This window comes from Clytia hemisphaerica, unplaced genomic scaffold, assembly GCF_902728285.1.
Source record: "Clytia hemisphaerica strain Z4C2 unplaced genomic scaffold, Clytia hemisphaerica genome assembly, whole genome shotgun sequence".
NCBI classification, from domain to species: Eukaryota; Metazoa; Cnidaria; class Hydrozoa; order Leptothecata; family Clytiidae; genus Clytia; species Clytia hemisphaerica.
Window position 1 is genome coordinate 854,619 of NW_027104543.1, and position 25,521 is coordinate 880,139.

The 25,521-nt window shown below is 35.0% G+C and overlaps 3 protein-coding genes across 4 annotated transcripts in view; 1 reads left to right on the top strand and 2 right to left on the bottom strand.

The window, feature by feature from the left end:
• Positions 1-8,472, top strand: part of LOC136822607 (anaphase-promoting complex subunit 2-like) — a 61,717-nt gene extending 53,245 nt beyond the window's left edge. Inside the window, exons 18-20 of one of the 2 annotated variants that reach the window (XM_067078871.1) lie at positions 2,191-2,264; positions 2,967-3,176; positions 8,301-8,472. In XM_067078871.1, coding sequence (XP_066934972.1) covers positions 2,191-2,264; positions 2,967-3,173 — 281 coding nt within the window. In that variant the 3' untranslated portion in view covers positions 3,174-3,176; positions 8,301-8,472. Of the gene's footprint in view, positions 1-2,190; positions 2,265-2,966; positions 3,813-8,300 lie in introns of those variants that run through there. The other variant, XM_067078870.1, reaches the window with a different exon arrangement.
• LOC136822609 (alpha-1A adrenergic receptor-like) lies at positions 7,242-8,701 on the bottom strand. The gene is made up of 2 exons (XM_067078875.1): positions 8,619-8,701; positions 7,242-8,347 (listed from the first exon to the last, which is right to left on the bottom strand). Exon 2 carries the CDS (start codon positions 8,324-8,326, stop codon positions 7,271-7,273), a length of 1,056 nt encoding a protein of 351 aa, XP_066934976.1. The 5' UTR covers positions 8,327-8,347; positions 8,619-8,701; the 3' UTR covers positions 7,242-7,270.
• A 2,218-nt stretch (positions 8,702-10,919) lies between these two features.
• LOC136822610 (alpha-1A adrenergic receptor-like) lies at positions 10,920-18,055 on the bottom strand. Its single transcript, XM_067078876.1, has 2 exons — positions 17,960-18,055; positions 10,920-12,396 (listed from the first exon to the last, which is right to left on the bottom strand). The coding sequence occupies exons 1-2, from the start codon at positions 18,005-18,007 to the stop codon at positions 11,320-11,322; spliced, it is 1,125 nt and encodes a 374-aa protein (XP_066934977.1). The 5' UTR covers positions 18,008-18,055; the 3' UTR covers positions 10,920-11,319.
• Between the last annotated feature and the right edge of the window lie 7,466 nt (positions 18,056-25,521).

Sequence of the window (25,521 nt, forward strand, 5' to 3'; positions counted from 1 at the left end):
TACATTCACCAGAACAATCGACTCCTGATGCATATTCACCAAAATCAACAACTCCACCATTGGATTCATCAAACCCCAACCCTGCTGCACAATCACCAAAACCACCAACTCCTGGGGCACATCACCAGGCATTCACCAGGACCACCAAGTCCTGCTGCCATTCACCAAACCACCACAGTCACCACCACCACTTTGCATTCCCAGAACCAATAACTCCTGCTGCACATTCAACAGAATCACCAACTCCTGATGCACATTCACCAGAACAACTAACTCCTGCTGTACATTCACCAGAACCACCAACTCCTGCTGCACATTTACCAAAACCACCAACTCCACCATTGCTGCACCAGAACCACCAACTCCTGCTGCCATTTAACCAAACACCAACCCAGAACCCACCAAACTCCTGCTGCACATTTACCCAAAACACACCCAACTCCACCATTCATTCACCAGAACCACCAACCACCCTGCTTCACATTCACCAGAACCACACCTCCACCTTGCATTCCCCGAACACCAACTCCTGCTGCACATTCACCAAAACCACCAACTCCACCATGCATTCACAGAACCACCAACTCCACCATTGCATTCACCAGAACCACCAACTCCTGCTGCACATTCACCAGAACCACCAACTCCACCATTGCATTCACCAGAACCACCAACTCCTGCTGCACATTCACCAGAACCACCAACTCCTGCTGCACATTCACCAAAACCACCAACTCCACCATTTTATTCACCAGAACCATCAACTCCTGCTGTACATTCACCAGAAGCACCAACTCCTGCTGTACATTCACACCAGAACCACCAACTCCTGCTTACATTCACCAGAACCACCAACCTAACTGCTGTACCACAAGAACAACCCTGATGTCATCACCGAACCAATAACTCTCTGCACATCACCAGAATCACCACTCCCACACCCCAGAATCGCCAACTCTTATGCGAACCTCCAGAACCATCAATCTTTGATTCACATTCACCAGAACCATCAATTCCACCATTTCATTCACCCAAACAACAAGGTTTACCATCACATTCACCAGATCCATCAACTCCACTATAACATTCGCCTAAATCTCCAATTCCTACTGCACATTCACCAGATCTGCCAGGTCCTGCTGCAGAACGTCAAGAGCCATCAGCATCTGTTGCAAAACCACCAGATCGAGAAATTCAAATTGGAGACTTAGGGCCACCGTTTTCACTGGTTAACTCGTTACTCGTTACCACATCGTTACACCGTTACACCGTTTACCTCGTTACCACATCGTTACCACTCGTTACCACTCGTTACCACTCGTTACCTCTTTTAGTAACAACGATCTACTAATGGTGAAATTTTCAAATCAAAAGCAACTAGCTCCTGAGCTCTGAAAGGGGTTCGATGTGTATTTACAGACTGTTACTAGTCTCTTATATTTTACAAACCAGCCTTCGAAAACAAATACAGTTGACGCTCTCTAAATCGATCTTCAAGGGGAATTGGATTTTCATCGAATAACAGAGCTTATCGAATAAGGGAGCGTCGTTTGTGAGAGTTTCTTGTTGACGGGGATTTTAAATTTCATCGAATAAGGCAGCCTATCGAATAGTAGAACGTCGAATTAGAAAGCATCAATTGTATCAATCAAATCGAACGAGGCAATCGGCCGATAAGTGATTTTAGCAAAATTACAGTCTGGGCTTCAAAATCCCAATCAGACAGGTGGCTGAACCAAAATATTGCAATTCATCTTCAATTACCCATATCTAACACTGGTCAAAATTTCAAGGCCATAGAGCTCGAAGTTTTGAAAAAAAAGAACAATCAATACTAATGGTAACATGGTTTGGAGGTTGGTTCGGGATAAATAGCCATCCAGGTTCATTGAAAATATTTAGAAATAGCCCGAACGTAGTTTTTAATGAAACGAGGTATTTATCCTAAAATCACCCGAAAAAGCCATGTGATTACTCGCTAATTATTTCATGCCCTAAGAACACCTTAAAACTTAGCTTAGCTTAACTTATGTTTAACTTGCCTCAGCAACTGAATTCCATTCTTGCCCTTCAAACATTTTTATTTTATCAGGGAAGTCTACTACAGATTATGCTTAATATATCAGATTTTTTGAGTTTGTAGATTGAAGATGAAGGTTTAAACTTCTTTCGGTCTTTTTTTCTCTACAGATAACTCCATTTATGAATCTGACGATGAATGTGGAGCAACTTCTGCACAAAAACAAAAAGACCAAGAGTTACAGGTATTTAGATTTGGAAAAGAGCTCTCTTCGTGTGTTTTCTAGCATGTAAAAAGGCCCTTACAGCAACATAGAACAAATTTCCTCACAAAAGACCACTATTGGTTGAATACAGTCAAAAGCAAAGACATGAGGTTTTACATTGATCGTTGTTGTCAAACTCCCCCCAAGGGGGATGCTTGGGCAAAAAGGTGGTACGGGGATGTGCCGCTGGTCAGGGTACCTTTTTTCACCTCCACGAGTCCCTGGCAGGGTCACAAGTACCTTAAAAAATTTATTAAAATTTTGGAGTTTCAGTCCCATTCACTTTTTCAAAAAAAAAAACGAGTCTCACGTAGGGTCCATTTTTTCGAACTTCAACGGCACACCCCCGTCTGTCGACAACAGTAGTTCCCCCCGGGTAAACTCCATTTTACTTAAAACCAATCAACGAGCTCAAAGGCTCATTTAAAATTTATCCCAAGGCTGAATGATAAAAAATTGGTGCCTTTGTATCGTTTTTCTAATGCATCTAAATTCCTAATAAAGTGAAGTAAATTGTTTTTTTCTCTAAACATATGCTCCTTTACGCAGAGCATTATACAAAGTTGCAATCAAAAATTGGAATTCAATGGAAGAAAATTATTTTTAGATCCGTGAGGGAAATTAAAATAATAATAGGTGAATTCCACCTTGATCGCATTAATTTTTAATCATTTCTTTTAGGTCTATTGGTCATACGTGGTGGGTATGCTGACAAATATTGGTAGTCTTCCGTTAGACCGTATTCACGCCATGTTGAAAATGTTTGCCAGTACAGAAGCATCCACGCAATGTACTCTTGATGACGTCAAATCATTTCTACAAGCCAAAGTTAATAACGGGGAACTAGTCTATGTCGGAGGAGTTTATAAACTACCAAAAGCTAACTGATACGTAAGTTATTTTTGTTTCTTGCGGGGCGTTATTCAGACATTGATTTTTCGACACGTGCTGGAGCCACACCCCGAAGTCAGATAAAATCCTCGATTTTTTTGAAGCTTATATATTTTTCTTCTACCATTGATCATGGCGATGTTGACGTTATGGTCCTATAGTATATGCAATGCTTCAACCCCATTTTTGTTGTTGGGATAGTTGAAAGATCCATTGATTACTACACCAAACTGAAAGAAATATGATTGATTTAGAAGGAAGAACTGACCTTAAAATGAATTTTCTACAGTTAATTGGACAATATGGTTGTTTGCTTTTGGAATGGTATGAAATTATAATGTTGCAAATATACACAAAAGATATAATGAGTTAAGTTTATAATGAACATAGCATATAATACTGAAATTCATTTTATATTAAGATGGCTTCCATACAGATATCGGTAGATAAAGGACGACAAGAAAACTCTGATAATGGATTGTTTATTTCTTTGAAAATGAATCACGGATAGACCTAGATAAGAAGTGCAGCTACTGGCATTTGTTTTGGATGTTGTATTTTAGATCTCCCGTGTTTAGCTTGTCCCAACCCTAAAACGAAGCATACAATTCAAAAAATTATGTTATGTAACCGAAAGGCTCAGTAAAAGTTAATCTGTCTACTTTTCCCATATTGACATTTTCTCAATCTGCTTAGATCATCATCAAGAAGATTTTTTTTCTCGATTTATTTTTCCGATAGTTCTTCTGTCGGCATTAGTGAAACATCAAAGAGATTTTTAAAAACATTGCCGGACTAAAATATGTGGCTTGTTCTGCCGGCACAAGGGAACTTTAAGGAGGTATTTTTAATTATAATCAGACAAATGGATAACACTCTTTTTCTTTCATAAGAATGTTTTCATAAGAACAATGATGCTCAAAATAAGAACAACTTAAGAACAATGCTGAGCCTAGAATACTCAATTTTAAGCAATTTAGGGGTCAAAGTAGTAAAAATTGGGTATAACACCTAAAATACCTCAATTTAACCCTATAAATAAGAACAGGATAAGAACAATTTGAGGCTCAAGTGCAAAGAAAGTAAAAACAGCCGAGCCTCATCAAAAATTAATTGGTTCTTATAAAAAAAGGAATTCTCGTGGTATCATCTTGCAGCGTTACAAAAATATCTCCTAAATGTCGTATGTAATTACGAAACTTTTGTAAAATGTTTTTCAATAATGAATAGCTTGAAGTCTGCTTTCCCTCCATTTTTGTTACTACCAGAAAACTTTGGAAATGGATAGCCTATGAATAAATCAACTTTCTAAATCGAATTCATTACTTAATTTGATAATTTTCTTGCGATCAAATTTACAATCAATTGAAAATTGGTACACCAAGACTAAAAAGTAAGATTTGTCCTACAAACTAGGGTCGATTGTAAAGCCCTGAAATTTTTCTCGGACCTAGATCGAAGGATGATAATGAAGATGAAAGCCATGTCTATCCTGAACATTACGTCAAAATTTCATGTCGGTAAATAAAAGCCATTTAATTTAAAGATATGTCATTTTGAAGCACCCATTTTGACAAGAATGACGTCAAAACCCTAAAACGTACCAATTTTTCCGTTAAAAATAAAACCAAAACTGATTAAAATTCTACTTTACAATACGAAACGACGCAAAACTTTAAGGTACTTATATTTGCAGTACGGTAGAAAAGAAAACAAGATTGTTGACAACTTTCTGGGGTCAATTCCTTTGTTTTTAAAATTCCTGTCAATTCTACTGTATTGCATTAGGTCTTGCCATACAAATCTTGTAGAAATTCTAACAAGATTTGTTGGTCCCGCCTGGAAGTTATATGGAAAAAGGCTAACCTACAATTTGGGTTGAAGTAACTTTGAAACATGAAAGTTCAGGCTTGAATGATTTTCATCCGAAATGGTTTAAAATGGAATCATGCATTGTGAAAGATTCTTTAGGTGACAAATCAGTCATATTAGGCTAATTTTTGTATTCCCAATGTTTATTTGAGGTGTCAGAAAGAAAACAGAATTTATCAACATTTTGGGGTGCAGACAGTGTAAATTTGAGTGTGATTAATTACGTGCGACCCGTGCCCTCGTGCCCTCGTGGGTCGTGCCCTCGTGGGTTGTGCGTCACGTGCTCTCGTGCCTTCGTGCCCTCGTGGGTAGTTCGTGGGTCCTGAAAAAAATTACGTGGGTCCTGAAAAATATTACGTGGGTCCCGAAAAAATTACGTGGGTCCTGAAAAAAATAACGTGGGTCCCGAAAAAAATTACGTGGGTCCTGAAAAAAAATTACGTGGGTCCTGAAAAAAAATTACGTGGGTCCGGAAAATGATTTCGTGGGTCCAGAAAATGATTTTGTGGGTTCAGTAGTCACGTGTGTCCTTGTAATTGTGTGGAATCTTCTTTGGAGAATTTGTTGGGATAAATTTGAGAGTTCAATCGGATATTGTTCTCCTTAAAGCTCTACTTTGAGACAACATACGATCTCGCCAAAATGAAAACACCATTTTTGAATACAAATCTCCAAAAATAATTGACATTGATTTGAATATTAAAAATCTTTATACTAGAGGGAAACATGCCACTACCAGACTGTCTTTGTGCAAAATTTCAAGTTGTATTTCAGTGTGTGTGATGCTTGAGATATGAGAGGATTTCTAATGCCAAACTTTAATTAAAATATTAAAATATCCCTGCCTATTTCAGAAAGTTCTTATAATTAACACTATACCCATCGCTTATAATAAAAAATAAGCCAGCTGATGAAAAGTAAATAGCACACGTCTCACATTTTTCTCTTTTTTCATCCAATTAGAAAAGATCTTTATTTAGTTTTGGTTGTTTCGAAGTATTGCTTTAAGGAGAATAATATCCTTCTTTAAGTCCCAGCCTGGGTCACTTTTTTCGAAAAGACGGGACCCACGAACTACCCACGTAATTTTTTTCGGGACCCCCCCCCCACGTGTTTTTTGGACCCACGTTATTTTTTTTAGGACCCACGTATTTTTTTTTTGGACCCACGTAATTCTTTTTGGGACCCACGAACTACCCACGTAATTTTTTTCGGGACCCACGTTTTTTTTTTTGGACCCACGTAATTTTTTTGGGGACCCACGAACTACCCACGTAATTTTTTTCAGGACCCACGAGGGCACGAAGGCACGAGGGCACGGGACGCACGAGACACGAAGGCACAACCCACGAGGGCACGAGGGCACGGGAAGCACGTAATTAATCACACTCTGTAAATTTTTTCTTTGAAATAGTTCGGAAGTATTTGAGATTTCAGACGAGTTTGGGTGATATAATCTTCGGAGAGTTTTTGACGTTTTTTTTATTATTTTGAAAGCTTATAACGTTACAAGTTATGATATCTACTTTCTCTATCATAAATAAAACAACTTTAGGAGATTTTTTAAGTCTAAGACTCTCAAAATTATCAGAAGTATTTTTTTGTTGGATACCTAATTTTGTTGTATATCGGTATTTTGAATGGTTTTTCCTAACCAATTTTCTTAAGTCTTTCCCAAAAGTTTGGCATTCTGCTCATTTTTATACATTGCTTTCGAATGAAAAAAAATATGATTAAAATTTCTACCCAGGTTGAAAAGATAGATTTGAGTGGATGAAGTCAAGGGCTCATAATTTTCCATACTTTCTCTTTTCTTTTTCAATAAAATTAGTACAAATCTACAATTCATCCATCGATTTGCGAATTTTTTACCTTGTGGAAGTTTTTCCTTGTAGAAGTTTTTACCTTGTGGAATGCAAAAATCTCCCACTGTGACCCCACATTCATCGGGTTTTGAAAAATTACAGAAAACTTCTCTGGACCTTGCTGTTAATTTTACTTTCTCAGTTTTCACATTAAAAATCATATGTGTATAGTGTAATAATATATTTACAATGAGAATAAAATGAAAATATTTTGGAACCTATTCGATTTTCAAAGAACAGAGAATATTCTTCGAACTAGAGAAAGATTCAAATTACATAAGCTCGAATTAGAGAGACTAGACTGTAGATAAGTTCGAGTAAGCCAAAGTCCACACATAAGTTCACTGTAATTTTCCTTCAAACATTAACAGCTGGAGAATGACTTGTGGTCTTCGGTTTTTCTTGCTGGCTTCTTGCAAGCCCCTTCCGTATGATTTTAAATGTTGGAATAATGATAAAATTGATCAGTCTCTTCCGTAATGGTTTCAAGAACAACCCATAAATGAGAGGATCTATATTCGCATTGATAGCCAATAGATAGATATGAATTTTACTTATATTTCGAGGCTCCAAATCAGTCCTGTCGATTACTTGAAGAAAAACCATTAGAATGACTGGTACCCAGGCTATATTTGACGCGATAGCTGCTGTGATAAAAACCATAGCAAGTGATATCTCTTGTCTAGGTTTTGTGATGCTTTTACGTCTGAACCGAGTTGATATAGTTGACAGGTAGCTTTTCTTTCGCTGTCCTTTAATCGAGTCCTCTTTATCTTTATGGTGTCCGTTTAACGGGGTTTCGGCTGTCGGTACAAGTTCAATTGAGAATTGAGTTAACAGTTTTGATTTTTTACTTAGATGATAAATTTCGTAAGATATGTAACCGTATACTAACCATATCATTAGAAGCGGCACTATGAAAAATAATATGAGTGTAATACCAAGATAGATATGATGTATTAAGATAGCGGCTGGATGATCTTCCCAAAAGATCGGTAAAATCTGCATGATTGTAGCGATTATCCAACATCCGATTGATGTTTTTAAGGCTCTTGAATATGATATTCGTTCTGCATAGAAGTAGGGTTGACAAATAGCGAGATAACGTTCATAAGATACAGTACAAAGATTCAAAATATAAGCTATGATTGTCAACGCTGTAATATAAGGGTATAGGATGTGGTGTGGTGCAAAACAATACATCGGTACCGTGACAGTGGACAAAAGAAGTTGCGCTAATAGTAGATTAATGACGTAAACATACGTAATCTTTTTACATAATGCGGGACATGTTAAAATGGTGACCAATAGCATTCCGCATTGTATTAAGCCGATGAATGCGATTGTTTGGATTAAAATTTTCTCATGTGTACTGGTTTCTTCGTAGATTTTTGCTGATGTCAGATTGGTCATGTTGGAGAAAGTTGAATAATTCTATGGAGAAGAGAAAAATATTAAAAGAATATTTACAATACACCAATACAATACACGGGTATGCAAAAATTTATCAATGCAGTCAAAACATGTGATTACTCGAAAAAGTTCACGTTATTCACGTTACTAACTTTAGTGTCAATAAATTCCAACCAATCAGAAAAAAATGTCATGTAACAAGCACATAAAAATTTCGAGTAAAAGCGTGATTTGTGTACAGGCTTTTTATTTTGCAACCAGTGTATTTTTGCAAGATTTTATATTTTATTACCTGCTAATGTCTGGCGTAACTCCTGATTTACAATTTTTTATAATGCGCGTGTTCGTATAAAATCACATATGTTTCAATCTTTTACTTTATAAAACAGTAAGTTCAATTTTTCCCTTCTTTTTAAAAACAGGCTTTCAAGAATCTCCCACTTTTATGGTTCGTTAAAGCTCATTAAGTATGACGTCACACGGTTCAGAAAGAGAGTCCAGAAAATCTGTTCAAAATCGAGAAAAATGCGGTTAGTCGAGACTAATTTGATTTGTTGTTTTACGTGCCACGCTACCCAAAAAAGAGGGTCGGTCGGTCGGCAAAAAAATAAAATGAAAGTATAATTTGACCTATAAAATCTCCTAAAAGGGCAGCATAAACTACTACATCTTGACAAAATTGCGAAGTAGAAAATAAAAAGACACAAAAGCTCGAATTCATGGATAAAATGAAAAATTGAACATAGAATTCTCAAAGCCTTGAAAAAAACTAACAAAATTTTGCAAATTTGGCACTCTGTAAAGCAATGAAAACAAAAATGTATTTACTACCAAAATCTATTTTATTTTTATTTCGATTTTTGGAATTTCAGGGTCGGTTGGGCCTGTAAAAAGCTAATCAAATTGGTCTCGCCTTAATAGAAATTTAAAGAAGAAGGTTGTTCTTTTCTCATAATCTCGTAAATTTGTTGCCTTGAAACTTTTGTGAGGAGGCTCGTGTTTTTTTAGGAAATGCCAAACTGCGGAGCACATGGTTGCACAAGGAGAAGCACAACTCATCCTGAAATCAAATTTTATTCAATACCAGCTGAAACCATTAAGAACGAAATGGCTAACACAAATCAGACGAAAAGAATTTCTAAACCACAGCATGTGCTGCCAAAAAATGGCTTTCACAATCTGACACTTACAGTGTAGCCTTAAGCAATAAAAAGTTACCCTGACAGTGCATTTTACCGATCGTTTCTGACCCTTACAATGTAGTTTGATTTCAGAACCTTGTTTTACTAAAGGCACCTGTAAATGAGCCTGAGATGTCGACACCACAGTGCATTTCGTGGGTCTCGAAAAACCTACCTTTAAGGGCGGCGCATGCCGTGGATCAGATGAGTGCCCCGGGGTTTTGTCCAACTCTAACCTTTTACAAAAATAACCCCACCCTCCAGAAGTCCATGGGGAGGAAAAAAAGCATTACGAGACGCCTTAAGAGTTGTTATTTCAATGTAAAACTGAATATGTAAAGCGCAGACCCAACTTTTAAGTTTTATATAAACCCTGGAGGCCCAGTATCTCAATCTTCGCCAAACAAAATCTGGTGATTTTGATGCAGGTCGAACATTCTAATGGAGAGTTTCATTTAAGTATAAATTAACATTAATTGGAGAGTGCTACCACGAAGGTACCTAATTCGCACAAAAATCCTGATCCAATGGATTCAGAGGAAACAGGTATGAATCATACACCGCTTTATTCCCTGGCCCAGAAGGGGGTAGCCAGGCAAAAACGACCGGAAATCGTATGCAGCGTTAACGGTGTGTTGACGTAAACTAAAAAAAAGTGTACTTTGTTCAAAATGTACATGACCTTCTTTTTATAGGCAAGTGTATGCCCCTTGGTCAGGCTCATATATGCTTAAGTTGTCAAAGCATCCAGGCATAGGTTATACTTATTATATGCTTATGAATCATGCTTATGATTCACCTTGAGCCAAGTTTTTAGTGAAATTTCAGAAATTTTGTAAAAATCTGTTCAGATTTTGAGAGTAGTGGAATGTAGGAAACCGTGGAAAGTCTTTTTTTTTACTTAACCTCTACCAAACCTTTTTAAACAGATAAAAATGACAACTTGAAAAATATTTCAGGCTGACACATATGCTTATGTTATGCTTAGGAATTCTGCAAATGTGAGCCTTCATAAGCTTATAAGCGTTATGCTTATAAAAAGAAAAACATGTACACTTTAACCATTCCGTTTATATCTTTTCTTTCCACAGTCTGTCAAATATGTATTGGAAAGTCCTCCAAATATTGTCGAAGCACCTTCACCAGCCCAAAGAGAATATGTTCCTGAAGGAGCTCGCAATGATGCAGTAAAGATTCCTAAGGCTTGCACAAAAGATAATGACACCATGCTAAAAGTTAAGATTCCAGTAAAAATGAGAAAGAATTTCCTGAAGTCTTTCCCAAAAGTTTGGCATTCTGCTCATATTGAAACATTGCTCTCGAATGAAAAAAGTTATAATTAAAATTTTCTCCCCAAGTTGAAAAGATAGATTTGAGTGGATGAAGTCAAGGGCTCATAATTTTCCATACTTTCTCTTTTCTTTTTCAATAAAATTAGTACAAATCTACAATTCATCGATTTGCAAAGGTTTTCCTTTGTGGAAGTTTTCCCTTGTGGAACGCAAAAATCTCCCACATTCAACGGGTTTTGAAAAATTACAGAAAACTTCTGGACCTTGCTGTTAATTTTACCTTCTCAGTTTTCACATTAAAAATTATATGTGTATAGTGTAAAAATATATTTACAATGAGAATAAAATGAAAATATTTGAACGTTTTCGACTATAGAAAGATTATGAAATTGTTTAATTCGATTTTCAAAGAACGATTATATTAGAGAAAGATTCGAATTACAGAAGTTCGAATTAGAAAAAATAAGCAAAAGTCCACTTATTAAAAAATTTATTTACATAAGTTCACTCTATTTTTCGTTCAAACATTAACTGCTGGAGAATGACTTGTGGTCCTTGGTTTTTCTTGCTGGCTCCTTGCAAGTCCCTTCCGTATGATTTTAAATGTTGGAATAATGATAAAATTGATCAGTCTCTTCCGTAATGGTTTCAGAAACAACCCATAAATGAGAGGATCTATATTCGCATTGATAGCCAATAAATAGATATGAATTTTACTTATATTTCGAGGCTCCAAATCAGTCCTGTCGATTACTTGAAGAAAAACCATTAGAATGACTGGTACCCAGGCTATATTTGACGCGATAGCTGCGGTGATAAAAACCATAGCGAGTGATATCTCTTGTCTAGGTTTTGTGATGCTTTTACGCCGGAACCGAGTTGATATAGTTGATAGGTAGCTTTTCTTTCGCTGTCCTTTAATCGAGTCCTCTTTATCTTTATGGTGTCCGTTTAACGGGGTTTCGGCTGTCGGTACAAGTTCAATTGAGAATTGAGTTAACAGTTTTGATTTTTTACTTAAATGATAAATTTCGTAAGATATGTAACCGTATACTAACCATATCATTAGAAGCGGCACTATGAAAAATAATATGAGTGTAATACCGAGATAGATACGATGTATTAAGATAGCGGCTGGATGATCTTCCCAAAAGATCGGTAAAATCTGCATGATTGTAGCGATTATCCAACATCCGATTGATGTTTTTAAGGCTCTTGAATATGATATTCGTTCTGCGTAGAAGTAGGGTTGACAAATAGCGAGATAACGTTCATAAGATACAGTACAAAGATTCAAAATATAAGCTATGATTGTCAACGCTGTAATATAAGGGTATAGGATGTGGTGTGGTGCGAAACAATACATCGGTACCGTGACAGTGGACAAAAGAAGTTGCGCTAATAGTAGATTAATGACGTAAACATACGTAATCTTTTTACGTAATGCGGGACATGTTAAAATGGTGACCAATTGCATTCCGCATTGTATTGAGCCGATGGTTGCAATTGTTTGAATTAAAATTTTCTCATGTGTACCGGTTTCTTCGTAGATTTTTGCTGATGTCAGATTGGTCATGTTGGTGAAAGTTGAATAATTCTATGGAGAAGAGAAAAATATTAAAAGAAGATTTACAATACACGGGTTGCAACAATTTATCAATGCAGTCAAAACATGTGATTACTCGAAAAAGTTTACGTTATTTTATTCCCATGTTACTTGCTTTACAGCTTACAGCTGATAACTTTAGTGTCAGTAAATTCGAACCAATCAGAAATAAATGTCATGTAACAAGCACATAAAAATTTTGAGTAAAAGCGTGATTTGTCTTCAGACTTTTTATTTTGCAACCTGTGTATTTTTGCAAGATTTTATGTTTTATTATCTATGCTAATGTCTGGAGTAACTCCTGATTTACAAAATATCCTTGTTTTTACAAAACGTCAGAATCAGCCTCCCGGCAGGCACACAACGTTGTTTCAACGTTTATCTAACGTTCACAACGTCCATATGACGTTACATGCCAGCTGGGTCCCGGAGCTGGTTTAATTTCACTTCTATTTTGGAGCAGATTCATTCTTATACATTGTGGGTAAGATGGAATGCCTTTTCCCACTTTCTTTTTGCCTCAAGCCTTCGTTTTTGATGCCAATCTTCCTTTTCCCACTTTTACTAAAGTGTATTCCAAAAATATAACCCCTTGCAATAGGCCATTTCGACTATGGATAGCAATTTATCGCCCATTTAAACCTCTTTAGGAAGGTTGTAGAAATTCTGCAAATCTTATATCAATCTTTTCAAAATTACTTGTCCAACAAGGTATTACTTTAAGCTACTTTAATCGTAGAAATTTTAGCGAGACTAATTTTAGCGTTTTAGCGAGTTTTCCCTATTTTCGCTAAAATAAATCTCGCTAAAACATGCCGAATCGACAGATCGCTAAAGTTTATCCGCGCGAAATTTCTGGCTATATTGCCAAAAATCAAGATTTTCCTGACTCGCTAATAGATGCTAAAATTAGTCTCGCTAAAATTTCTACTTTGTATATCTTTTTCCCCTCGCGAGGAATGTTTAAAAAAGTACGATCTTGCATTTTTTTGGAACTAACTTAAGTTGCATAAGATATAACCCCTTCTATGAAAGATGCGAGCTCAAAAGAAAAGTAGAAATTGAATTAAGTGGGCTCTAAAATAGCATTGTAACAAACTTGCTCATTCACGTTTTTTTATAAGAACAAACTATGTAAGAACATAAGGCTTCGATGGCCAAAATGTTAAGAACATGTTAAGAACATTTTAAGGCTTCGCTGACTCTAAAACACCCAATTTCTTAAGAAAATTGACAAAAATACTCGAAAAAAATGGCGAAAACAAAGAACATGTTAAGAGCAATTGTTACATTTTAGGCTTAAAACTGAAAAAGTTAAGAACATCCAAAGGCTTCAAAAAGTTTGGATGCTCTTATAAAAAAACGTGTCTATTTACCATTGTGAAAAACACACAACAAACTCGTCATTTTCCCTGATCGATTCCGAGAAAGTTTTTTTTGTTTTTTATTATTTCATTTAAGCGTAATATAATATAGAATTTTGAGGAAAACCGAACCACGTATGTCAATTTTCACACAAGGCTCAAGGCTAAAACATTTGTTTTTGTCAATTTTCCTAGTAAAAAAAGTTGAAAGAAAATAAACAGATATAGCTATTGTCAAGAATGATTCCCCCTTTTTAACCCATTTAAATTCTTTCGATCTTTAGTAATGTTATCGGTATCTATCCATTATGACTATTTATAGTTTCAGAGGTCCAAATCTCCAAAACTAATTTATTTTTCCAAACAATTTCTTTTAAAGATTAAATGGAATAATTCGTTATTTTTTCGATAATTCTATTTTTGTATTTCATAACTTCAAAAAAGGTTTTTTGATAAGGATTGAGGTAAATTCTAAAAGTTTCTTCTACCCTTCCACTAATTTTCTTCCATGATTCCATTACATTTCTTTACAAATGTTCAATCTAAAGTCCATTCCAAAGTGTGTACGAAAGTTTGTTTTGCTTGCCAAACAGGAGGGTTTAAAGTACCTCTGTACCAAAAATGGATTTTCTAGCACTAAAGGTTGTAAAGTTGATCTTCTTCTTCTTCTTCTTCATTTTTCCTCTTCATTTTCTAAAAAATTTAGACTAATTCTACGAAAAAAATGATTGCTTTGAATTATCTTTTTAACGGTATATAATTTGATAGAAATGAAGCATTGATTAAAAATTGGCGAGCAAAACAAACTTTAGTGCACACTTAAAAGCTAATGGACTTTAATGTTAAAATTGAGTGCTCAAAAAACATGTCCTATTGATGACCGATTCCGTTCGTCAAATACAGTAAAGGCCCAGGCATTTATATGATTTAGGATGAATTTTAAACAATGCTTTTGAAGGCTTTTTATCTATAGTTTCATCACAAATGAAAATCATCTGATCATCTTCAGGCAAGTCTTCAGTTTGTATTAAATTCAATCTAAGCAACAATATTTAAGTAAAAGACCGCACCTAATGAAATTTCTCATTTAAAAAGGTGATTTTCCAAGAAACATATTCATGTAGATCATGATACTTTTGTTCTGTCAGACTCAAAAGTCTTCTCTTTCCTGTTATTTTTCCTGCTTAAGTCTTCAATACAGTCTAAAGAAGGCTTAGGCCCTTCTGTTTTTAGGGAAGATCATGAAGAGATGAACTTTAGTGCTTAAGATATCAAGATATCAAGGGAACTTTACCATAACACGAGTTCTTTCATATTTGCACTCAAGAATGATTTTTTACTCTTTTTTTTTGTGCATAATTTCATGCCTTAAAGTCCTTAAAGGCCCCCCCCCTTAAACATCATCGATATCAGATTCAAAGAATTATTGTATCCGACTTATTAACTTCGTGTCACGGTCCAGATGGGACCCGGAACCCAATTAAAATCTGGTCAAAAAAATTGCCTTCGATGAAAATCACCCTGATGTTTCATTTGCATCGAAAAGATGCACACTGTGCTTTCACAGTTTTTCAGGTCTAAACATTGGAACTTTCCCGACACCTCCCATCAACCTTTCCATATTTATTAATTCAGGTCATTATCGTTTTATCACCACATATTATAACTGAAAATCTGGTACAGGGGTGTAACTCTTGCCCAATATAGCGTCTTGCAGAAGCGGGGAGACTGGGGAGCCTCCCCACTTTTGAGAAAATGACATTTTTCTCGAATTCCTAGTGAATTTTATCTCATTTTGAGCCTTCAGCCTCCCCACTTTTACAGTTGCTCCGCCGGGCCTGGAAATATGTCACGATTAAAATTTTGGAGATTTTGTCACTTGTATCCTCAAGTTTCAAGACAAAGAAGGGTCTTTAAATACAAGAAGCCTAAAGGCTGTATAATTTTAATCTTTATCATGAAGAAATGATAAAACTTACCAATATTTAAAAATACAAAACGACCCAATAAAATTGTTTCAAATGACAAATACAAATAACTTAGATAACAAATTTTGCTGTTGTTATTTTTGTTATCGCCTCATTATCGCATTTTCATTGAATTTGTTACTTCTTTTCCTCTCTGTTATCAGTGGTGATAAATTCTACCCTATTTTTTTCTTTTTCTTGTTTTCTTCACAAACTCTATCTCTGTGTATCAACACCAAGACGCTTCATTGTCAACTGCTAGTAATCACGCTACTAAAAATTTTGGTATTATATTGTAATATGTGAAAAGAAGAAGAACAATAAAAATAATATTAATAAAAAAGGAAAAAATGCAGTTCCCATTTTCTTCAATAGCGAATACTTTGGTACTGTATTGTTTTTGTTTTCTTTTTTACCTTCTTATCAATAATTCAAGGCAAACTTCCTTAAAAGTACACGTTTTTATAAGAACAAACTATATAAGAACATAAGGCTTCGTTGGCCAAAATGTTAAGAGCAAGTTAAGAACATTTTAAGGCTTTGTGGACTCAAAAACACCCTATTTCTTAGGAAAATGGTCAAAATACGAACATGTTAAGAACAATTTTTAGGCTTAAAACTCGAAAAGTTAAGAACATCCGAAGGCTTCAAAAATTTTGGATGTTTTTATGAAAAACGTCTATGTCAACTTAAATGCATATATTTAGCCCTCCCCCTGCCCCTTCTTCTCAATAACAATTTACATAAAAACCTTTTAGTCGGTTTTTTTTACCTATAAAGTATTGTGAAATCCGATGAAATCACTTAGCGGATTCTTAAGGTGACTAAAAAACAAGTTCATTAGGTGAGTCATAAATTACGAGATTCATGATTCATAATTATGGTTACTCATGCACCAGCCTCGGCCGGCCTTTTGTCACATGAATCAGTAAAAAAACGTTTGACCATATTGAGTTTAAAGCCCCGAAGGGGCTGGAGAGGAATCTTCAACCTTTCTCAAGCAAGAAAAAGTGAAAATAAATTGCTTCATTTCCCATCCAATAGTTTTGGGTCCAGCCCTTCGAGATTTGAGGTCAATTCTTTTGACTTTAACTGCTCTTAATTTTCCTTTTATTATCAGGTAACCTAGACACCCCAATATTAAATTACTTGATATTGGAATGCCCCTGGTTTTACAGTCTGTTTTGGCTAGATAACCTTCATCTAACTTGATAACAGATGGTCACTGTAAACGTCTGAAGGCGCTTGAAAATTGACCATCTGAAGAAAATAGTTAATTTTGTTTAGTGCCAAGTTGTAAAAGATGATTTTTTTTCCTAATACGGTGCCCTCTTTCAACACAATCATGCTTTGTTGCGGTCAGTCTTTTTTAGTCAAAGGTTCTTACGAAATCTAGATACAGTGGAACTTCCAATTAGCGGACACCATCGGGAAATAGGGTTAGTTTCCGCTAATTAGAAGTGTCCACCTTTTAGAAGAAACTTTTCAATTCTGTGCTCTAATCTTGGTATAAGGTACTATTAAGGCGTTGAGTATGTAAAATTTCGGTTCCAAGTGTTTTTCTAGAGACACTAGGAAATTAAAGAACAAGAGAATAACTGTCCAAATGCAGCAATTTAGTTTTTATGAATCAAAGTTGTCTTAAGGTCCCTATAATTTATCATTTTTATGATGCAAGCAAATTCACCGACAGGATAAAGGGAGCGCTCCAAACGTCTACAAGCGATTTGTTCAATGAAACCTTGAATTGTTTAAGAAGTAAATGGGTTGAGAAAAAGGCAGGGTTTTGGCTATTTCGTGAAAATAAACTTTTTCCGCTAATTGGAGGGTACGCTAATTGAGTGTCTGCTTTTTGAAAACTTTTTTATGAGGATTTGACTAGGAAATGGCCGGGGAAAATAGAATTTTCCGCTAATCAGAGTCGTCCGCCTTTTAGAGTGTCCGTTAATTGGAGGTTTTACTTTAGCTTAAACGTTAGACGTCGGACCGTTTATTTTCACACACAATGTGTGAAAACAATGATGATCTGGAAAAAAAATCGGATTAGACCAGTAAGGTTCGGACGGACCCGGAAAACTTAACCTTGAATAGCTTGTATTTTTGGGTCATCTAGATTCTTTTTTGATGACTAATAACCTTGATAGCTTTTAAGGGAATAAGAACAGTTAAACTTGAGCTACATTTTTTTTTGTTCCTAAAAAAATGAGTAATTTTTGATCTTACCTTTGTTCCCATCTTGATGATTGACAACATTCTTATATTGGACGCCATTATGTTTTGCCATACACCAAATTTGTGGTTCCTGTTTTTTTTCTTTAATACCCTATAAATACACACCAGAAATTAATATCACTTTTACCAATCAACCCTCTAACGTCACAAGGGAGCTTGGGCTCGGGTTCACCAGGGTAATGGCCGGTCTCCACTTGCGCGCGCTGCGATCGCACTTTTTCGAGCATAGCTACCACGCTATTGGTAAAAGAAATGGAGCAATTCTATTGGCGCGATCTGACGTAACGGTTGAAAAAAGTTGAAATATGTTCAACTTCTTTTTCGAGCGCGCGCTACATTTTTATGATGTAATATGGAAATTGGCCGGGGAATTAATAATGTAACATATAATTGCGTTTCTAGAGCATTTTTACATGTAAATTTCCAATTTTTCCTCAACAATGCTCCAAACTTTTACAAAAATGCCATACTTTTGCTTGAATATGTATTACATGTTAAATCTAGGTTGAATCTTGAGCCGAGAGGTAAATCACTAAAACAATCTCGAACACTTAAAAAAAAGAATAAAAAATAATTCAAAAATCAATCGAACACAATTTTTCGAGTGAATTATCCATCGTCTGGACCCTTAAGTTACCGTTAAGAAAATTCTATAATTTTTCCACAAGAATTTAAAAATATCCACGGTGTAATTGAAAAACAACATTCTTATTAAAAAAGCGTGTAAACAAGACTTTCAAACCTACCAAACTTCATAATTTAACGAAATCGTCCTTTCTTTTTCGTTCCACTGTGGAAAGGTTAAAAACTGAATATTTTAGCCAGCAGGTAGCCTTGCAAAAATAAATTGAAACATTTTCAGTTCAACCAGTGTGGACTAGGTAATTGTTATTTTCATCCATTACTTTTATAAAGGTTGTGTTATAATTGTAACATTTGAAGAAACTTTTACCAAACTTTATCAAACCGTTTTTTTACTTTACGTTTAGCTTTTGAAAAAGGTCCATCATGCAGCACCCCTACTCCTTTGTACACAGTTAAGTGGGAAAAAGTTTGTCAAGTTTCGAAACTGAAAAATTGAGGTAAAGATCCCAAAACATTGATATTTATTAGATATTAGATAAATGGTGTTTTTGGTCGCCAGATCTTTCTTATGATAAAATGTCCGCCTTTTACGAGAGACTTTTTAAATGAAAATTGGGACTAGCTGTCTCCAAAAAATCTGAATAAGGAAATTAAAGTTGAAAATAAGTTGTGTAATATCAAGGTAACCCTTTAACTGCCCATGTCGGCATATGCCGACATGAGCATTTTCGATTTCTTTGCCCATGTCGGGATTTGCCGACATGGGCACTTTCCATTTCTTTGCCCATGTCGAGATTTGCCGACATGCGCACTTTCCATTCCTTTGCCACAAAATTTAACACTTCTACAACGATTTTTCATTAGATGGTTTGAAATGAAAAAAGATGATAGTTAAAAGCTTTTCTATGTTGAAAAATAACTATTCAACAATGTTCAACTCAAAATTATAGTCCTTGGCTGATACTTCATACATTATTCAGAAAATGAAGTCAAAATCGCTACCTTGACCTTCTTTTTTTCCGTGGCAAATAGGTCGAACTTTTTTTTTTCCCGTGGCTAATAGGTCAAACCTTAAAAAATACGAACGGCAGTTAAAGGGGTAACAATGTTATGGAAATCGAAGGTCATAGTTTTTCTTTAAGACTTTCTTATATAAAGAACAAGGTTATAAGAACATAACCAGAAACTCAAATTTACAGTCTGACTGAAATTTAAAGGAGATCTTTAGAAAAAACTGATCATAAGCTGCTTTTTAAGGGAATAAAATAAAGATCGCTTGTTTAATTGTCAACCTTTTTCCAAGAATCGAGCAATCGTATCTTTTTTCCAAATAATGCACGCGGCAAAGTTCAAAGAGGTACCTTAAGGAAACTTATTTTAGCAGGAACTAATTTTCGCAGTCGAAAATCGTATTAGACGGGTTCTAATTTTCGCGGTTTTGCCAAAAAAAAAACTGTTCGAAAAATTTGTTCCCTTAAGATATTAAAATACAAATTATCCTCACAACAATTTTGAACAACGATCAGGGTCAAGTTTTCCATTATAAAAACCATTCAGTATAACATTTCCGCGATACTCGAGAATATTATATCAAATATTATTTTGCTTGATTTCTTTTTCTAGTCTATTTTCGCAGCTACTAGTAAATTCCTTGCTTGTTTATTGTTAAATGTCATCATTTTGAATCGAATTTTGTTCTGTTTCAAAATCAAGTCAAATTTCTGAATATCAGAAACCGCCTTTGTTTCTATATTTAGATGAAACTGTTCGAATCTTTTTTATAAGAATTAGTTAGTTTTTTTTATGAAACTCAGTTGTTCTTGTTCTATTACATTGCTCTTAGTCACAAATTGTTCTTACTTAACCTTTTATTCTAGAGTAAAAATTGGGACATAAATAAAGTTTTGGAAGGAGATTTACAACAATTAGCCTAGTTTACATCTAATTGTTATTCTATTTGCTAAAGACGCCCGGAATACTTTCACGCTACATTAGATGTGGGAATTCTTCTTCACAACTGATGAAACAAATTAACCAGCGGCTGGGGACTATAAGGTACCGTAAGTTAGTCGACATCCTTCATCTGATTCTAACACCCTTTTCAGAGATAGAAAAAAAGGAAGTTCGGAAAGATAAATGCATAAGTATTCCTGTTTCATATCAGACACATTTGTTATACCAGGCCGGTGTCACAGTAAAATATTACTCCCAAAAATTTATACTCTCCAGTCATTATTTACTGGGAAATAATTACTCCCCAGTAATCTTTTCCCAGGAAATTATTACTTCCGGGAGTATAAATTTACGCAAAAATAATGACTCCCTTCGGGAAATTTTTACTCCCCTGATAGTATACCAAAAACTGGCATGCCTTTTTTTCCTGTTTATCATGAATAAATAACAAAAACAATATGGAAACTTTTACTGTTATTTTGACATTAAAATCGAATTTAAACTTTTTTCTTGAGTGCGATTTGCTTGGGTTAGAAAATTGAGGGACATTTCAAAAACCTGGCTGACACTGCAACACTGTTTTTTTTATTTTGAAATAATTCTTGAAATTTAGTTCAAAAAATTCTTGTTCGTAGATCTTTTTCTTGGCCCAATAAAAATTCTAATAAAAAGGCATCTTTCTTGACTATACTGATTTCGAACCCCCCCCCCCGTTTATTCAACCCCCCGGCTATTATATTTTACAGAAATTTCGGACCCCCTCCCCCTTTTATATTTGGACCCCTTTATTATTCGGGTCCTTAGAGTAGAATATTTCAAAAGGAAAATGAAGATAAAAGATCGCTACAATGGGGATAGCATTCTTTGATTTTTCCCCGAACGGATGAAAATATTCTTGGCGTCACCAGGGGTACAGTAGTCTAGCAAGCTAGACGACTAATTCATACATAGTAGAAATAAAGCAAAAAGTAATAAAGGGAACAATTTTAGTCGTCTAGAAACCTGTGTGCACTAACTCCAAACAAAAGAAAAATGTCAATATTTGCAATTATAATCTTTTTCCCGCTCAAAAAAATTCTTGAGAAAAACATGTATGTGGATTTGTGTATTGGAAGTTTTTCATTTGAGTTAATTTTGTTTTGAGAGTTTGTTATTGCTTGATAAATTGTTTTCTCGCTACGCAAGTTTCTGCGTAGCTAGCCCCTGTATCTATAAGGCTGGAACACCGGATTCTTCCAGTCGTTTATACAAACTAAATCCCGTATTATTTTTATTATTAGTAGTATTAGACGAATTATAAACGACTCCAGTCTAGGGGTACAGTTCAACGGATGGGTGGGGGTAACAACGGGTCACTTTAACTTGTAGATGATTTTATGGCTAGGTTTTCTTTTACAGCAACCACAACAATAAAGTTTATGGATTACAGTACGCATACATTTTTAAAACGTCTCTACTTAGCAAGTGACTTCATTGATTGGAATGTCCAAATCGAATGTTTAATTCAAATATGCAATAGCCGGAATTCACCAGGGAGTCATAATTTACTGGAAAAATAACACTCCCCCCTATTAGAGCAAATAAATTTGCAATTTGAAGGGGAGTAATTTTTTCCACGGGAGAGTAATAATTTCTCAGGTAATTATTACTCCGGGGGTCATTTTTTCCCGGGAAATTATAACTGAGGGAGTGATTTTTTCCGGGGAGTAAAGATTTACGGTTACACCGGTGTCTCCTATGTTATATTGTGTTCGATTTCGGTGCTAAATAAACAGAAAATCGTTTTCTTTACCTCTATTTGACCAATCTTGCTCCACATCCGTGTCAATTCAATGTGATAGAAGCTTGTAAATTTTTGAAAATGTGATTTTCGTTTTTCTATTTTGATACAAATGAATTGAACAAATGCGCTTTCGGAAAAGATAACTGAAAATTACCATAAAGCCCCCCCCCCAATATAAAGGTTAGTTTGAACCACATTTTCTACGTGCTAATTCCTGTGTCCATGCGTCTCCATAAGCCTCCCTATACTTTCTTGGAAAACAAAGAAGAGAACTTTCATGAATGAAAGAAACTTTGAAGAAATAGATATCTTAGTAACTGAAAAGCTGGATCATTCTTTCAAATCCTCTTTCACATTTGAAAACCTCAAAAATCTCTTGATTTGACCTTTCTCGTGTTTTTTTTTTCCTAATCTTACATACAGTACCCATCTTTTTATTTCAATTTGTTCATATTTTTAAGAAGGGGTTACGCACGAAACGTTCGTTTCTAAGAATTAAAAGATTATTATCTCTGTTTTACACTGTTTTCATATTAAAACTGCAATTTCATCTACCCTTGCAGGCTGAAATATATTTACTGCTTTAAAAAAGCTTCGAAAAATAGATTCAATACAGGGTTTTAGCGCTAAAATGACGCAAAGAATACAGAAAAGAAAAAAGAAATTCGGCTCAAAAAAGTAACTCAAAGAATAGAAATAATGACTAGTTAAGTTCAGACTATACACTTTCCGACCGTAGCCGCCAATTACTGCGTGGGCATTTTCTTGTCCCTCTTCGCACCTATAAATAATAGAAAAAGTGTAAAAAAAAAGATTGGATCGTGTTTAAGGTGGTAAAACGTACAAAAAACGCCCACACAGCAATTGCCGGCTACGATTGAAAAGATGTGTTTTAAGAATACTGCAGCCTAGAAATCTCGAAAAAAAGAAAACGTCTTATAGCATTGTGTTCACGTTGTGAAGTGAAGAAGTCTATAAAAAAACATATCTAAAATATTGAATCTGTTTCAATCTAAGATTGAAATAAGCTTCATTCGGGAAAACAACTTATAAAAACAAAAGGGGAAAAGGGATATTCAAATTAACCAAGCCTCCCAAACAGTAATATTCATTTAGTGAAATATTATGATTCTAAAATAAAGAGACTCGATGATCATAAGGGACGACTTTTCACGCCTTAAAACTCAATAATAGAAAGTAAGAACTTCAAATTCAAAATTGATCAGATTTACGCTTCTTTCGGAGTAAACAGAATACGCAGAGCTGATAAAACGATCTTTTTTCAAACGTTTACTGAATCAGTAACTATCAGATACAGAATCTAAAATTTACCATTCATTATGTATATGTATCTTTTGTTTTTTAAATCAAAACATTAATTTTTCAAACGGAATATCTTTATATGCTTATTTTGAAAGGATAAGACCCGATGAGTTCTTGATTTCCTTATTTCCGTTTAAATCTATGCGGGAAATCCAGGAAAATCTAAATATGCTGAAATCCCCACAAAAACCTCTTCTTTCTTCATTGAAATCAAAATCAAAAATTTTCATCCGCAAAAATGAATACCTTATCCCTTAACCTAAAAGCGGCGTTAATTTGTTATCATTATTTCTCAATTTAAAGGATTTTAGGTGTGATTCGAAGACGAAAATTATCCATTGTTTTACTCCATATTTAAAACTTCAGTGAAATATTTCAGTGATTTTCGATGAAATTTTCAACAGTTTACTACTGAAAAATGACATTTTTAGTAGATTCTAGTCATTATCTACTAATTTGAAGCATAAGTAGCCATTTTTACAAATTTTGGCGTTATTAACGGCCCTAATTGGCGTAAGCCCAAAATTAGGTTGTGGCGTAAAAGAGGCCGGCGTTAAATTAGGGCCAGCGTAAAAAGGGCCAGCGTAAAAAGGGCCAGCGTAAAAAGGGCTTATAAGGTAGTCGTTAAAAGAGACCTTCCCCTCCCTGGTGTACCAAGATTTTACGCATTCAGGCAAAAATGAAAAATTGGGAATCGCACTAACAATCGGGATAAAAAGGTTTCCATATACAATTAAAGATAAGTTCAGATACTTTATCATTTGGGACAAGCTAGAGTTTTTACAAGCTCTTATTTGATTTGGTTGGTCGTTAACCAGTAATAAAACAATTTTGTTACTTTTTCTAAAGAACGCGTCATCTCTATCACTTCAAATGACCAATTAGTGAAGTATCTTGTAAAAACTCCAGCCCATCCCTATCACTTAAGAAAAGTCTTTCTAAAATATATACAGTGGAGTCTCCATAACTCGAACTCGCACGGGGAATGTAAATTTGTTCGAATTATGGAAATTTTGAGATATGGACTAAGGTTTATAAGGCATTGTTAACTGAAGGAATGAGAAAACTTGTTCGAGTTAAGGAAAAATTCGAGTTATAGAGGTTCTATTTAAAGAGCTTCCACTGTTATTGAATCAGCAGTTGAAGCTCAAGAATAACGAAAATTCTTTGAAAGTCCACCTGAGTATATAAATACAACTGACGCTCTCTAATTCGACGTTCCATTATTCCATACTCTCCATTATTCGATAATATTGAAAGTCAACGTCAACAAGAAAATCTCCTAAACGACGCTCTCTTATTCGATACGCTCCCTTATTCGATGAAAATCCAATCCCTTCTTGAAGATCGATGAGAAGAGTCAACTTGTATTTCGATATAGAAAGACAAAAATATTTGTTTATTTTCTTTTGCAATTTATTAAACCATATGTCTATGATTAAACTAATTTTTTTCTTATTTACGTTATCAAACTCTTTGTAGAACGAGCTCAGGCGCGCAAGATCGCAAGATCTACGAATGCAAATATTTTCCAAAAGGGATTGGCAAAGAAAGTATCAATATTGTAAATTGTCGTTTTAAAAAAATCGACCGCCTATTCATAACGAGTAATTACATTTTAGTTCACTAGTAGCTTCTAAGGCTCGGAAATCTATGTTAGAATCTTGACTACGCGCTTTTTTATAAGAATATACTCTATTCTTTGCCACGGAAAGTCATGTAACATCTTTTTCATCCAATAAGATTTAATGATTAAAAGGTAAAACAAACACTATGGTTTAACTCACTAAAATATTATATTTACTGAAAACACATAATTAATCTTTAGTAAGTGTTCTGTTGTACCCCAGTTCTGACGTCATGCCGTGGCGAAGAATAGACTTATGATGAAATTAAGAATATGCTGAGA